Source organism: Chaetodon auriga, chromosome 2, assembly GCF_051107435.1.
Source record: "Chaetodon auriga isolate fChaAug3 chromosome 2, fChaAug3.hap1, whole genome shotgun sequence".
Taxonomy (NCBI): Eukaryota; Metazoa; Chordata; class Actinopteri; order Chaetodontiformes; family Chaetodontidae; genus Chaetodon; species Chaetodon auriga.
In genome coordinates this window covers 29,518,122-29,534,457 of record NC_135075.1, presented here as the reverse complement: position 1 = coordinate 29,534,457, position 16,336 = coordinate 29,518,122, and the positions used below count along the sequence as shown (strand labels likewise).

The window sequence follows — 16,336 nt, the reverse complement described above, 5'->3', positions numbered from 1 at the left end:
CTTTGTCTGTCTGTCTCTTGTGTGCATGGCCTTTGCACACTGCCACAGGGAATGCACACAGCGCTGTGTGTGTGTGTGTGTGTGTGTGTGTGTGTGAGTGTGTAACATGTAGGATGTTGAGAAGAGAGAATGAAAGCAGAAGGGAGAAGCGGCGAATGAGAGGGAGGAGGAGATAACAACTGACAAGGGAGCAACAGAGAGTGAAAGGGAGGAGAAATAATGAGTGAGGACAGAATTTATAGAGTGAAATTAGAGCCAAAGAAAAAGAAAAACCAGCGGACGTCGACGTTCAGCACAGAGTGGATGATACAGGGTGGCAGATTATCTGGACACCGAGATCCACCAGAACCTGAGACAAGAGAGCAGCTCAATGAATAATAGATGGAGACTGAGAGACCAGAAGCTGGACGGACAGACCGGAGGACACCAAGAGGCAGAGACAGCACAGCACTGTAGGAAGACAGAGAAACCACGACCTTTACAAAACTAAAGCCTGAACACCAGCGATTCAGCAAACGTTATACGTCCCAGCGCTGCCATCCTGAGCGAGGTGGCATGTTCCTGTCGCTGAGTTCAGCCTCTCTGAGCTGCTGGCGTGGCTGCAGACTCTCAGTCCTGCTTCATGACACTGTGCAGTATAACAGTTGTGTCGTGGGTTTTTTTGCATTTTACATAATCATTATAGTGACATTGTCAGCTCGTCACAACCTTCATGCCAGCACTCTGCTTAATTATAGTCATGCCAGTTAGGCAAAGTTAGACTTGAAAAACTGAGCAGAAGAGCGAGAAAGTGTGGATGTAGCATGAGGGAGAGGAGTTTAAGAGAGGAAGATAGATCTGAAAAATTCAGACAGAGACACATCACATGGGCTGAATCCTCCAAACTGCAGCTCCTCTCTGTTCTCTCTCTCTTTTTCTCCATGTTGTTGATGCTCTCTCTGTCTTTTCCCTCTATCTCAGCCCATCTTTCCTTCTCTGCTGCCGCCTTCCTTCTCCTCTCTGTTGTCTTTTACATGCTGATGTCAAATCAGATAAGACTGCATGTGTATTTCTGTGTGTGTGTGTGTGTGTGTGTGTGTAGGTGGGATAGATGTGTGAACAGGAAGGCGTGCAGAGAGGGAGTGGTGACAACTGAACAATGATGGAGGGCTCAACGCAGAGGGAGACATTTCTTTGCTGTGAAATGCGCAGACAAGTTTGTGTGCGTGCGTGCGTGCGTGCGTGCGTGCGTGCGTGCGTGCGTGCGTGCGTGCGTGTGTGTGTAGCCGAGAGACAGACGAATAGAGGGGATTGACAGGAAAGACGTCCAGTAGGAGGAGGCCTCGTCCAGCTCAGCTCGACAGTGCGGTGACATGTTCTGTAGCTGCACAGAAGAAACAACACAAACAAAGCCGATCGAACAGAAGCAGACGCAGCGTGGAGTTCAGGGCTGAAGCGCTCAGTGTGTGCTGCGTGTGTGACGGGATGATGGACATCATGATGGACAGTTCATCACTGAGTGTGTGAACGTTTGACGACCCTGGACGTTAACATGTTTGACATTTTCATGCAAACCTTGTGCCTTTAGCAGCAGTGATTCCACCTTCTTTTAAACACGTGTAGATTCACGTTGATCTGCCTCAGACGCTCATCAGGGCTTTACTTCACGTGTCTGACTGGAGGAAGTCGTGTTATTTGAGTACTGAGGAGAGATAAGTAGAGCCAACATACAAAGCATCAACAGAAAATGTCACACAGCAAAAACGAGGAGAAGAAAACACAAACAAGCTGTAGGATCATCACTTTCAAAGATGACCTGCCAGATAAGAAAATCACAGCAGCCACAGAGTCGGTCCGCCGCTAACGAGGCTGCTCGTAGAGCCAACAGATGCTGGAGGTTAAAGCTCTTAGAAAGCTATTTTAAAAAAGGGAATCAGCACGTTAAAACAGTCACAGGCCACCGAAAATTTGTCACAAAACCTTTTAGAGCTAAACACACACACACACACACACACACACACACACACACACACACACACACACACACACACACACACCACTTCCTGTACGACACTGTTGAACAGGCAGCCGTGTGTGACGTGTTTCTGCACAGGCTCACACACTGTACATGTGTACATGCACATTCTCAAACACACGTGAGGTTAAACCTTCGTGTTCACAGACGAATGCACCGCTTTGACACTCAGACGTGAAGTAATGAAACAGGCTTTTTACACTGGAAATAACGGAAATGCTCATATCTGTATGGAGCCTGATCATTAAGGAATGAAAGTCGGATCGTGAGAAGTGAGCCGGAGCAGCAGTGACCCGATAATCCCTGTAAACTCAGTGCAGCAGACACAGACATACTGAGATAAATCAGAGGGGAGGACGGAGAATGATGCAGCAGAGACATGAGGACAGTAACAGAGACCTGAACGGAGTCAGAGGCAGAGAGAAGGAGGAGAGAGAGGGTGAAACAGAAGAAGAAGAAGAAGAAGAAGAAGAATCAGGGGGAGACATTCCCCTTTATTGTCACACACACATGCACACAGCACACGGAGGTGAAATTTGTCTTCCGCCTTTGACCCATCCTGGTCGTCCTTCCTCCGCGGCAGACCAGGAGCGGTGGGCAGCCAGACCGGCGCCCGGGGACCCATTCTTCTGTGTCACCATTGGTCAGGTGGTGATCTTCTTGCATGTTTTTAGTGGGGGTATATTTTTACGGAGGATACCCCAGGTGAACACGGGGAGAACATGCAAACTCCACACAGAAAGGCCCTCCTCGAGCAGCAGGCACCGAAGCATGGTGGAGGACACACTGCTCGAGGAGGCTCTGAACCAAACGTCCTCTGAATCGCTGAGCAGATACAGACAGACAGAAAGACCAAATTCAGGTTTATTCAAGAATCAAGAGCAGGAAACAGAAAGAGATACTGAATCTGTCGTCGCTTCAGAGTTTCGAGTGAAAATCAAGCAAAAGAAAATTCATGCAGGTCCTTTTCTGTGCTCTTTAAAAAACCATCTCAGCTTAAATCCACACTCGAATATTAATGATTGGAAGAAATGAAAGCCGCTCCGAGCTGATTGCTTGTTCTGTGATTCTTCCGTCGAGGCTGTAGTGTCTGCAGATAATTGGTGTGTGGTCGGCGGGGTCGAATCAGGATGCAGCTCTGTAGTGCGTGTCACATAACAGGAGGCGGATGGTAGAAACTGGAAATGCCTTCATGTTGCTGGTTTGTGAGAGCGGTCGACTGGAACTGGACAAAATGATGTGAGTGTTTGACTTTTCCTTCAGAGTTTCTGTTCTTTAAAGTGAGGGATGTAACAGGCACAGCGGAGGTCCACAGCTCAGCCAGCTTTAACCACCTTTATATACCGCCGGCAGACCTTCCTCACAGCAGACATTTGACTCATGGGTGCAGGAGGAGCACAGGTGGAGTTAAAACACTGATAATACTTCAGCTCCAGCAGGTGACCCAGTCAGCTGGATACAGCCATCACTGTCATTTCATACACTGTGCTTTCCCTGACATGTGAAAAAGGTCTGTTTGCAACAGAAAATACACTCCCCCGGCCACTTTATTAGGTACACGTGCACAGGTTAATGCAAACCAGCCAACACATAATTCTACACTGAGGAAGATTGTGTCTTCACCACACTGTCAGAGAGGTGTTTAAGGTCCAGTGTGGAGGATTTACAGGTGTCTGACTGCAACCAGCCAAACACTGAGGGAGCTGCTAAAAACGCTGAAGGTGCTCTCGTGTCAGCGTTTGGTTTGTCCCTTCTGGGCTGCTGTAGAGACATGGCTGGACCTGTAGGTCAGCTGTGTGACTGCTGTTGCACTGGACTGCTTATAGTAAAATATATTTCTAATGTTAATTATACAAAATGGAGAAGCACCTCACGAGCAGACTGATTTTCAGTGGACGTCAAAATGTGGACATTTAATAAGAGAAAAAAAAAGCTGAGATGAATATTTGCTCTTATCGTTGAAATCCAGTTACTGACTGAAGCAAATCGTGGATCTGCTTCATGGACTTGAACGTTTAAAGAACGTAATTCAGCGCTGGCGGACGTTGGAGGTGGAGATTCTGTCAGATTGATGGTGTGTTGGTCCTATGTGACCGCGTGCTGTCCCATCTGTCTTCTGTCCTCCGGGCCTGTCTCGTCATCTGCTGCGTGGTTTGACTGACAGCTCTGTGTAGTGAAGGTAGCAGCGCAGTGTTGAGATGCCACCTCTGGTTTTGGCCTTTGACACACATCTGTCCTTGGCTGTCTCTCTCACTGGGACACTGTGGACGTCATCACTCACCTCTGTCCTCCACTGGATGGAAGCATGTTGAACCAGCTGTGCACGAGTACGTTTGCACGCAGCTTGTTGTTGTGATCAGAGGGTGTGTGGAAGCTTTAAGTTCAGGTGAAGAGGAGGAAAAAGGTGAAGATGCAATCATAAAAACGAGATGAAGCACAAACACAGTGGAAATAATTCAACGAAATGAGGGAAAGAAGGTTCCAGTGTTGGTTGCTCCAGGATGTTTTGATGCATTTTAATGATGTTTGCACAAATACTGATTGAACGAGATCGTCGTTGCTCCACAAAGAGTTTCCGAGTGTGTTTTAAAGCAGACGTCAGGCGGACGTGTGTGTTCATGCTGGGTGTGAAGACGTCTCCGCTCAACGTGCTTCCAGTGTCAGCGATGGGAGACCAACTCCACCGTCCTCGTTCTGTCTAAAAATACATTTCCAAGTGTGTTTGAAGTTAATCCGAGGCTTCAGCAGTCTGAGTGGCAGATCGAGTGGATGTCTTCCAGAGTTCCAGCGTCTTTGTGCGACGCTTTGGACCAAACAGGCTGAAACTCCAGAGGACGTCCACTTGATTCGTCTAATCCAGACTGCTGAAGCCTCATTGGAGCCTCATTAAAATTTGGAATATATTTTTCCACAGAGCGTGTTCGGAGGGGGTCTTTTAGTGCCACAGAGAACAGGAGGAGTGATTACAGCAAACAAAAACAGCGAGTGTTGTTTCATGTGCGACTTGGAGAAGATGCAGGTCTGTCCTGCTTCTCTCAGCCTGAAGACGAGCTGAAACGCTGTGCCTGTCAGTCTCAAGACAGGATTCTTCATCCTGTTTTAAGAGGTTGAGGGTGAAGTCTCTACCACAAACACTAATGATCATAATAATGAGGATATTTATTCACGCAGCACTTTTAAAGAGCCGCATCACAAAGAGCTTCACGAAGAATCAAAGAAATGCAAAAAGGCCAATCAGAGCCAGAGCAGCAGGCATGAGCAGCAAAGAACAAGACAACAAGTTAAACCAAAGCAGGTCCAAACAAACTGGCCCTGAGCTGCTTGTAGAGGTGTCAACTGTGTCCAATGGGAGACAGGTCCAAATGACGGAGCTACAACCTCCTTTGTTTTGAGCCGGAGGCGGAGGAACAGCCACCAAACCCTGATCAGACCTCCTCTGGACTCTGAGTCTGACGGGACGCCAGTGTGAAGACATCAGGAAGGGCTTACATGAGACCTTTTGGAGGACAGAAGCTTGGCAGCAGCATGCTGGACCTCTTGTAAACAGTTAAGGGACGTTTTAAGATAATCGTCTCTGGGCACGATGGGTCTGAGTTCATGAACGTTCCTCAGCAGGTAGAAGCAGATCAAACTATTTATCAAAGTCTGGCCCACAGAAACACCTTGACCACAGAGGGTCAGTCTAACAGAAGAGGACGAAGAGCCAGGACTTCAGGACAGCATCACCTGGGACAGAAATAAACTTCTGTCCGTCCATATTTAACTGTAAATGTGACAGTGAGGCTCAAACGAAGAGTAAAATCTACAGTTTACTTTCACCAGGTTCAGTTTGTGATGGGATCCAACACTGATCTTCATCTGTCCTCTCTGTCCTCTCTGTCCTCTCCGTCCTCTCATCTCTGTCTGTCTGCACCAAATGATCAGAGTTTGATGCATTAAACCATAAATCTGTCCTCACTGTCAAACTTTGACTCAAGTGAAGCTCGCTTCAATTAACAAGGTGAAGCTGGGTGTTGTCTCATCGCCCGGGGACGATGGAGAGCAGGGGACGCCACACTGCTGCGTCTCTGGAACTGTCTTTTCATGTGTCTGGACTCTCTCTCTCCATCTTTCACCTACACACAAACATCACACATCTGATTTCAAGGCTCTCTGTGGGCAACAGCCTCAGGATATAAGCTCGGCTGTCAGACGTCTTTATCGTCAAGCGCGCTGTATGTCTCTATCTTTAGAGTCCACACCTCGCTGTGTCTCCTCTCAGCTCCCTGCACTCTCCCCAACATCGCAGAAGTGTGGAGGAGCTCACTGCTGCAGACTGGCCTGTGGGTGGGTGGGCGGCGGAGAGAGAGAGGGAGGGAGGGAGGGAGGGAGGGGGGTGAGAAGAGAGGAAAGAAAGATGAGGAAGATGGAGACTGGGAGCAGGTCAGAGGATGGGAGAGAGGCAGAATAAGGTGGAGGCACAGGCGGAGAGGGAGCGCGCTGCGAGCGGAGCTCCAGTCGGCTGACAGGCTGTGGTTTCCTCCCGTCCGCCGGCTGCGTGCGCTTTGAGCGGTCGAAGCAGAGGAACGAGTGGATTTATCAGCCCGTCACACCTGTGAGGGGCTGCAGTCAGCTCTGCCGTTCGGCCAGGCAAGTGTGTGTTTGTGTCGAAATAGAGCTCCTGTCGTTCAGGTGTGTGCGCCTGCGTGTGTGTGCGTGTGTGTGCGTGTGTGTGCGTGTGTGTGTGTGTGTGTGTGTGTGTGTGTGTGTGTGTGCGTGTGTGTGTGTGTGTGACAGACTTTTCCACAGAGGGTCAAAGTGTGTTTTTGTCCATGCTTGTGGATTCGAGCTGTATGTGAGCTGACGTCCGGGGTCTTTAGGCTTCAGTAAGTGCCGTGTCATGTATTCGCCGTGATGAGTCACTCGTGGTTGCCACGGCGACGAGGCCATTGTTGGCATACAGTATCTGTTGTTTTTTATTGGTCAGTGGACGTCTGTTTGTTTATCCGCCTCAGTGGGTTGTGCTCATGACACCTGTGGCCGAGTGTGTCAGCCTCCGTCACATCCAGCAGGACGTCGTTTCAGAGGATCCAGGTTACGCTGAACGGGCTGTTATTGACGAGGCCACATCCCAGACATTTTATTGACTGTGTATCGACTGTTCTCATGTTTGATGTCACTTCTGTGAACTCTGTCGCCTCTGTGAGCGTCTCCATGTCCCCGTCTTTTCAGGGAGTTCAAACTGAAACAGGAGTTCAGTGTTTCTCAGATCAGTCAGAGGAGAGTTTCACGTCATCGTCCTCATATCTTCTGTCCTTCAGGGGTTTGAGATGCCTCCATGTTTTTGCTCTTATTTCGATGTAGTGTGTGTTACATCATACTGAAGCGTCAAACTCGTCATATTCAAAATGAAGCTAACTGCAGAAAGTCCTCGGCGCTCTCAGGAGAAACCTTTCCAGCGTGAGAGCCCTGACCTTCATACAGAGAGCGACATTGAAAAATCTATGAGGATTCAGTCGATCCTGAATATGGATGACGTTTAAGGAGATCAGCACGTCACAACATGCAGTAACTCAAATAACTGAAGTCTTCCATTCAGTGCAAAGAGAAGACTTAATGTAAAAAAACAGAGACATAATCAGTCAGAGCCACATCGCAGCCATCTGGTACAGTCACAGTATTTAGTCAAGATACATCTGAATATATCGCCTGGTGATCTTTGTCTCTGAGGTCACGTATGGAAGCAGTTCAGTTCACTAAAGCCACTGATGTTAGCACTGTAAGTTATTAGCTTTAATGCTAATGGAAAAATACCATCAGCGCAGTCACATTTACGTTCGAGTAGCAGCGCCCTCTAGTGACTCCTGTCCATCGGGAACAATGAGGAGATGGTGTGACGCTGTTTTGGAGGCAGAGAGAGGAGGTGAGGCTGGAAGGGTCGACGAACAGGCAGACTTTAACGTGAGAGAGAAGCAGTCTGTCGACGGTCAGCGTTGGCTTCTTTTAACCGCGACCGCCATCGTCACAGAGGTGTTATTTTAACCCAAACCGCAGGGTTTCCTCAACCTCATCCAGTGGTTTATGATCCTGAACCTCAACAAACGTGGACCAAAGCTGTGTCAGATCAGAAAACAGGTTTTGAAGACAGATGAAAACGCTTCTACGTGACTGTTAATTTGGTTTGTTGGTTAAATGTGTTCATTTGCTCTTAGTCTCGACCTCGTCGTCCTTTCTGGTCCTGAACAGCTACATGAGGGAATCTGGCCTTCCAAGTGTTTTTTGGGGGTCAGCTCCTTCCGAAATGTCCCTTCAGTGCTGCTCGTCCTTCCAGCGTGTCTGTTTCTGCACTGTTAGGCTGTACATGGAGCCTGTCCTTCCAAAATGTGTGCTCATGCAGTGCTTTCTCATTCAATACAATGTGCCCCCCCCCCATAATATTATGAAAGGAGCTGTCCTTCAGAAATCCACTTGTGTCTGTATTTACACCAAATGTCTAAATGTCCGGATGTTACATGCCTGATGTACAAATCTGCTTTAAAGGTGAATTAAATCTGACTCTCGTATTCTCATGAATAACCTGAAGACTGGAGTCAGAACAGACACATCGCCGTCTGCTGCTCCGCAAACGAGGGAGAGATGACAATTGTAGCTGGAAGCTGAGATGGAGATGAGAGTGAGAGGGTGGAGCCCGGGTCTGGGGGTCAGAGGGTGCAGCCGGGGCCCTGAGAGGGGCCCTGAGAGGGGCCCTGAGAGGGGCCCTGAGAGGGGCCCGCAGGGACACTGCTAACGCTTGTCCTCCTCGCTGCTCGGTTTAGAGTTCATGTGGAGCCTCAGGGAAGTCACAGCTTTTATTTCCACATGTTCACTGGATCCAAACACATCTGAAAATACCTCATTCGCTGTATTTTTTACTTGTTTTCACTTTCATGGCAAACGTGTCATCCGTGGCACACCTGCCCGGACTCACCTGAACCAGGTGGTGAAAACGTATGAGAGGAAACGGTCCGAGACGCCATGGGCTGGCACCCCTGCTGGCACACTGTGTGTGTGTGTGTGTGTGTGTGTGTGTGTGTGTGTGTGTGTGTATCTTGCATGTCACCAGGCATGGTTCACACAAGGTCAGGGGAGGATTTAGGAGGACTTTGGAACAACAAGCACAGTACACAACACACACAGGCACACACACACACACACACACACACACACACACACACACACACACTTGCACGCCGTGTGGTGCCAAACACTCGATGAGGTTGCTTTTACCAAACTCTGTGACAGCTTGCAGCAGCTGTGTTTTGGCACAGACGCGCGGTGCTTTTAGATTTCACTCAGGTTTTATTTCGGTGATGTTTCTCTGCGGCGTTCACGACTTCAGTTAACAGAACCTCTAAATATTTATTTCCACCTGCAGTTCAGTGTCACCTGTCGTGCCAATGCTGCCTTACAGTCCCGGGAAAAAAGGGCTTCCAGCTGTGAAAAGCCTGTGTTCACCTCAGGATACTTCAAAGACACGTGCAGTAATTCAGATTCATCATGTATTTGATGCACTGCTGAGATCACAGAGAAGAAAATGTTCATGTCTGTCCTTGAGAGTCTTTAATGGATCCTATTTGTATGCTTACATCTGAAATATCATATTAATGCTCTGATAGCACGCTTACATAAGCTGAGACCGTCCCGTCGCAGTGACCTGAAGTTCAGAGTGTCCTTCAGTCCGGACAGAAGTCCTCTGTCTGTCCAGGCTTCAGACTGAAAGATGCATTTCACGTCAAACTGTGCCGTGTTCAGATCCTAAGAAAGCGGCTGCAGCGTGTTAGAAAAACAGCTGAGCAGCCGGGACCGAACCAGGATCCAGACGCTCTTTGTTTGTGGTCTCTGGTGGTTTGCCTCAGCGCTTTTGTTTCCAGGGGCTCAGCAGTCGCTCTGACAGGTGTGAAAATGAAGCAGGACGTTTGCTAATGGATCAGAGGTGTTGAGAGCATCCCCTCTGATTTGGGAGGTGCCAGGCTGACTCACATCCTATTAGGAGGCTTCAAACGGGTACCTTCCTGAGAGTAATCAGGTACACATTACAGATTACCTGATGAAATGTGCAGCCCAGCTTGTCAGAGTGAGTTACCGTCCAGCTCTGTGTTTCTTCATGGAGTTTAAGTCTGGACAGCATTGCTGAAGTGTCCTTGAGCACAGTGTGAGGGTCTGCCATCAAACAGGCCTTCACAGTAATATTACTGCACTCCACTACAGGCCGGTGAAATATGAGCACGTTTGTTCTCTGGTAAAGGATAAAATGATCATTTTTTAATATTCATCGCCTGCGGAGATGTTTCAGAAGCCCGCCGGCAGTTTGTCCAGCAATTTAAAGAATCACCAAAACGAGCCACTAATGACGTGAGCCTCACCGTGAGCCTCACCGTGAGCCTCGCTGTGAGCCTCACCGTGAGCCTCGCCGTGAACCTCGCCGTGAACCTCACCGTGAACCTCACCGTGAGCCTTACCGTGAGCCTCACCGTGAACCTTACCGTGAACCTCACCGTGAACCTCACCGTGAGCCTCACCGTGAGCCTTACCGTGAGCCTCACCGTGAGCCTCACCGTGAGCCTCGCCGTGAGCCTCGCCGTGAGCCTCGCCGTGAGCCTCACCGTGAGCCTTACCGTGAGCCTCACCGTGAGCCTTACCGTGAGCCTATATGTTAATGCCACACGGTGACAGTCTCTTACCCTGAGAGGACCCTCCTCTGGTCCCTGACCCACAGCTTGAAAACCACTGATGTAGTTTTTTGTTGTGGTAGAAGCTGCGGGGGAGACGTTCTGGGGGGTCTCTCTTGTCAGTGGTTATGATCTTCATACTTTGCTCTTCTGACTCTGAAGGCCACAGCAGCAGTAAAGACGAAGGTCAATGTTTGAATGTGAGAGCTGCAGCTGGAAGTGTCCTCTCCAGGCTGAAGATGAGGGGCTGATGTCTTTCTCCAGGTGCTCGGGATTCGACTCGCCATGGCTGAGAAGGAGCTGAAACCTTACCTGTGCGTCGCTGTTTTGCTTTACTTGGCTAACATGAAGATGGTGTGAATGTGAGCTCCAGTGAAACAGAACAGCGTCTATAAACAGCATCGTTATCTGAGCTGCTCGGCTGCTTTTTACCGTGCTGAGGTGGTAAAGATGTGCTAAACGGCGCTGCTTTGGGTGTTTGTGCGCTCGTTCCCGCCGGATGAGAAGGTGTGATTACTCACTCCAGAGGAGGAGGAGGCAGTCAGAGAGGGAGAGACGTAGGAGGGGGACTCGGTCCACAAATAGTCGACACCAAAGAGACTTCCTCTGTGCAGCTGAGAAAAACTCCAGCGCTCGGTCGAACCTCTGAGGTGTTTATTTTCTCCCAAAGACGGACGAATCGGGCGGCTTCGTTTCAAAGCGCCGTGTGAGCCAGCTGGAGGTGCCGAGGAGGCTCAGCTCCCTCCTGTTCTGGCTGCTGGTGCACCTGTTGACTGACTCAGAGGAGGGTCAAAGGTCAGAGCATGTCCACCCACCGACGGGGACGGCCAGATGTCCCGAATAAATCAGCCGTCCTGGGTGTAAAGCCTGCAGGCTGGCTGCTGGAGGAAGGACGGACAGATGGCTGCGATGCCCCCGCTCACCCTCACCTCAATAAAGAACCAGGGAAATCATATTTATCCGTTTTCTCATCGTGATTTTGTTCTGAAAAACTATTTTAGACATGTTTTACCAGCCAGCTCGCCTTGCAATCAAAACCCAGAAAATTCATCAATTCCTGGAAAGTTTTGATTTCCACGAGTGGCCACACGGTGAGACGACCTGCTCAGAGGTCCAGGTTGAGTCTGTTGTTACTGTAGGTCAGTGAACGCAGCAGATGAGGCGTGGCTGCTTCAGTGTTCGCACAGGTGTGTCAGTGACCTGGAGTCATTTTGATCAGTGTTCACCATTCAGGCACCGTTCAGCAGAACAAACAGGTCCATCTCAGAGCTCTTGCTGTTTGTTTTTCCAGCCTTGAACGACGACCATGAAGTGAAAACCAGTCGTGGGCTTCACACATTATGGCGTCATGTGATTCTGCGTCCCCTCATTTTACACGAGATCGGCTGAGTCAGCACTTCCTCCAAGTTTGTGAATGTGCATCTGATGTTGTTGCTGTTTGTTTGTTTGTCCAGTCGTTGACTGTTTCCTCTGGGTTTCCCCTCTGTGTCTCTGTGACACGCAGCTCGTTTCTTGTACCGAGGTGAACTCGAGCCAAGCGCACACTATGCTGCCTCCCCCGGCGCCTTCTGTGGCTGCAGTCGGCCGTCGGCCGTCGGCGTCGGTCGGCTCCTCCTCTCACAGCCCGCTGCTGTAAATAAGGGCAGCGTGTCTGCTGGGTTCTGTTCTGTGCAGGACTCTGGCTTTATTGTTGACTCCTGTGCTGCTGCTCTGATTGAGGAGCAGAGTGTGTTCTGCCAGAGTAACACTCCAAACCATTTGTGCTATAAATGGACTACATGAGCTTTTCCTGAGCGCCATGAGTGAACTGAAGATTCTGGACTGGCTTTGGCTTCAGGACACAGCCTGAAACCTGAGAGAGAGACCAGACCGGACCGGACCAGACCAGACCGGACCAGACCAGACCAGACCAGACCGGACCGGACCAGACCTGACCGGACCAGACCGGACCAGACCAGACCAGACCAGACCGGACCAGACCAGACCTGACCGGACCAGACCAGACCAGACCAGACCGGACCAGACCAGACCAGACCGGACCGGACCAGACCTGACCTGACCGGACCAGACCGGACCTGACCGGACCAGACCAGACCAGACCAGACCAGACCAGACCAGACTGGAGAGAGTTTGTTTTTGAAGCAGGAAGAAAAGTGGAGTGAAGAGGTCACATGACATCCTTTTTTGTATTTTTTGTATTGTTTCTGTGTTTGCTGTTAATGAATTTGTGCAGCACGTTTGTTTGGATCATTGTTCCTGTTTGTTTGTTTGTTTTGTTGTTTGTGTTTGTGTGTTTCGGGCCGTTGTAGTGTCATTGAAGGTCGAGGCCTTCAGGAGCGTCCGGTGCTTCGATGACCTCTGAGCAGACTCTTGTCTGTCGGTGTTGAACAGTCGTCTCTTCGTTGCCTTGTACCTGTAAAAAGAAGGCGTGGTCACAGAGCACCTGTACCGGCCTCCCTTCAGTGGCTTCCTGTCCGTCTCAGGATCAAGTTTAAGATTTGATTGCTTGTGTTGAATGTGTTGTATCTTGAATTGGCGGCCTCCTGCAGCATCATGCCTCAGAGCGCTGAGGTCAGCGTGTTTGTGGTGCCTTCCCCACATCTGGGAGCTTGAATTCATCTTCTACTGAGTAATAATTTAACATTTCTCTTTCACTGTGGTCGTCATTCTGTGTTCTTATGTGTTGTTTATTTGTAGATTGTTTGATTAACTGTGGTTGTTTTAAATGTGCTAAACAATTAAACTTTGGCTCGACTGTTAGTAATGAGAGTGAATGAGAAGTGCAGTGTGCAGATGAAGCTGCTCCTGCCTCATTAATGATCTCCTGCTCCTGCAGAATTTGAATATGGACGGAGTGTGTTTGAGCATCGCCTCTGCGTCCGCTGGGCATCGAACGCTGAACAGATGCTGAAGGAAACTGCTGTGCATGACTCTTGTTGTTGCTGAGCAACAACTAAAAACCCACTTGAAATATCTCATTCTTTGACTAAAAGTTGTCGATTCTTTAACCTCAAGTGCTGAAAACATGCTAATCAGTGCTGGGACGGTGCAGCAGGAAGCGCTGAGGAGCAGAAGCCGGTGGCGTGGAAAGGTTCCCCGTGGACTCATCGCCTCAGAGCTGTATCATAATTTCTAAACGACTGTTACGACAGGAAACCAACTTTTTATAATGACGGCATGTTTTAAACACACTCAGGCACAGACGAAGAAGACGCACATGCTCCCAAACCCTTCACCACTGAGGTGTTTCCTCAGTGTCTGTGATCAGTAACTCATCCTGGAGGTCCCACAGAGGAGGTCAAAGCGCCGTCAGGGCACATCTTAATATTCAGTTCTGTCCTCATCTGAGCTCTAAATCATAGAAATGAAAGAGCTGGGAATATTGTGGAAACTCACGGTCCGATTCTGATCCTTTATGTCCTGAATCGAGGCAGAATCGAGTCTCAGCACACGAGCGAATCTTGATTGGCACTGCTTGCCAAATTCTCTTCAGTCAGTAAACTGAACATGAAACATACAGCTGACAGTTAAGATCCATTAAAATCCATCGGTGCTCCACCTTGCTAACGTTGCTCTCAGGTGATGGCGTGTGAATCACTAATTGTTAAGCTGTTAAATCCAACATGAAGATAACACCACCAGCACCACCCCGATGCTGTACTTCTGCCTCCTTTGTCCTCCTGTTAATGTCGTCAGTGACACACCAAAATGTATTTTTTGATGCCGTCAGGTCAGAATGGTGACGTGCTAAAGGAGAACGATGTGTGGAAAGACGGTATCTTAAACCGGTCCCCCTCCACGCCTCACACTCATGTTTAAAGACTAAAATAATCTCAGTACGCACTCATTCCTGGTCGGGCTCATCCCAGCATGCACCGGGAGAACAGCAGAGACGCCTCCCGGGCACGTCGCCGGTCGATATCAGAGCTGCCTCTGCTGTGTTCGCCAAACTCGATGCTGTCATATTTGTGAGCCGAGTTTCCCAAAAACAGCTCCGCCTCCACTGCAGCCAGTGTTACGTAAGGCCTCTGAGGCCTCCTGTGCCCCACACACACCAACACGCAGGCGCACTGACGCTGGCCCCGTGCTTCACCTCTTTATGCATGTATGCTCACCTGCATGCATGTGTGCAGGTGTGTGTGTGTGTGTGTGTGTGTGTGTGTGTGTGTGTGTGTGTGTGTGTGTGTGTGAATTTGTGCTTATCTCACCGTCCAAGAAACAAACAGACACTGAGCCTCGCCGCCTGCTGCTGAGGGCCTGCAGGGTGAATTACAGAAGAGCACCAAGTGTGTTCTGCATTGTGTGTGTGTGTGTGTGTGTGTGTGTGTGTGTGTGTGTGTGTGTGTTGCTGTCCTGTCTCAGTTGAATCACCAAACTATTGACCTGCTGCAGTCTAATCTGCATCGTGCTGCCTTTGTTTTCAGAGACGCCTTCAGATCCAGACCCTGCTGAGGAGTCTGTCAGACGGTGTTTCAGGGTTCATCAGACGGTGATCATGTTTATGTGTGCATGAAAAATAAGATTAAGACAATTAAGTACCATTAAGTACAATGATACAAAAAGGAGAAAACCTGAGCTCCGGTCTTCTTCACTGTGTGTTTTCACTGAGTGGGACTGTGAAGGTGTGTGTTGATACGAGCTCAGCGGCAGACGATCTGCTCGCTGTGTCTCTGCCTCGGCCGATCCGTGTTGGCATGAGCTCCTGCTCTGTGTGCAGATAAAAAGGAATGATCTGGTAAATGATGATCGTTCACCTTAACGGTATAACAGTGTGAGTGAGGACTCTAACCCGTCTGTCTCTCTGTCTCTCTGTGTCTCCGTCTCGGCCTCAGAAACACAAAGTGGATCTGTTCTACAAGGTCCGCCACGTCATGATGGAGCTGATCGACCTGAGGAGGCAGCTGCTGTCCGGTCACCTGACGCAGGACCAGAGCCGAGACGTCAAGAGACACGTCACCGTCAGACTGGACTGGGGCAACGAGTGAGATTCACACACACACACACACACACACACACACGCACACACGCACACACGCACACACGCAGGCAGTATTCATACACACACCGACACGCGTGAGCTGACGCAGCGGGTTGGTTTAGTGTCTGTTCTGGAGCTTTCAGTCACAATAGTTTACACTTTTATCCGTTTTTAAAATAAAACTCATTTTCTTTTTTTATAACTGAAGTTGTTGTTATTGATTTTGAATAAGTGCACACGGGACAAGTAAACACATCAGCTGAGACGTTCCATCACCACCAGTAACAGAAGAGCCAGAGAAAAGGATTGGAGTCGAAGCACAAGCAGAAATCATGTTTCAGGCCTGTCAGGCGGACGCTGTGATTCACTGTCCTTCCACCGATGATCCCTCATTATGGCTTCTATCAGTCATCCATGTCATAATGTTTTTGATGAATGAATGAATTTAGGACAAATCCTTTCTGCGTATTGCTGCACGTTAACGACTGAAGCGTCACGAACGTCCCACACGTGGACGAGCTGATGTTTGAGGAGGATCTGGACCGTGAATGGACGCTGCAGACGGCAGATCAGCGGGCTCCTCCGACGCCCACTCAGGCCACACAACAGCACGATCGGAGGCAGGTGGATGAAGCCGAACACGGCTGGTTGGAAAGT

The 16,336-nt window shown here is 49.4% G+C and overlaps 1 protein-coding gene across 11 annotated transcripts in view; it reads left to right on the top strand.

Moving 5' to 3' along the window:
• LOC143329824 (dedicator of cytokinesis protein 3-like) overlaps positions 1-16,336 on the top strand; it is a 150,629-nt gene that overhangs the window by 89,876 nt on the left and 44,417 nt on the right. For all 11 annotated transcript variants that reach the window (XM_076745989.1, XM_076745982.1, XM_076745999.1 and 8 more), the window contains exon 6: positions 15,534-15,682. In XM_076745989.1, coding sequence (XP_076602104.1) covers positions 15,534-15,682 — 149 coding nt within the window. The remainder of the gene's footprint in view (positions 1-15,533; positions 15,683-16,336) is intronic.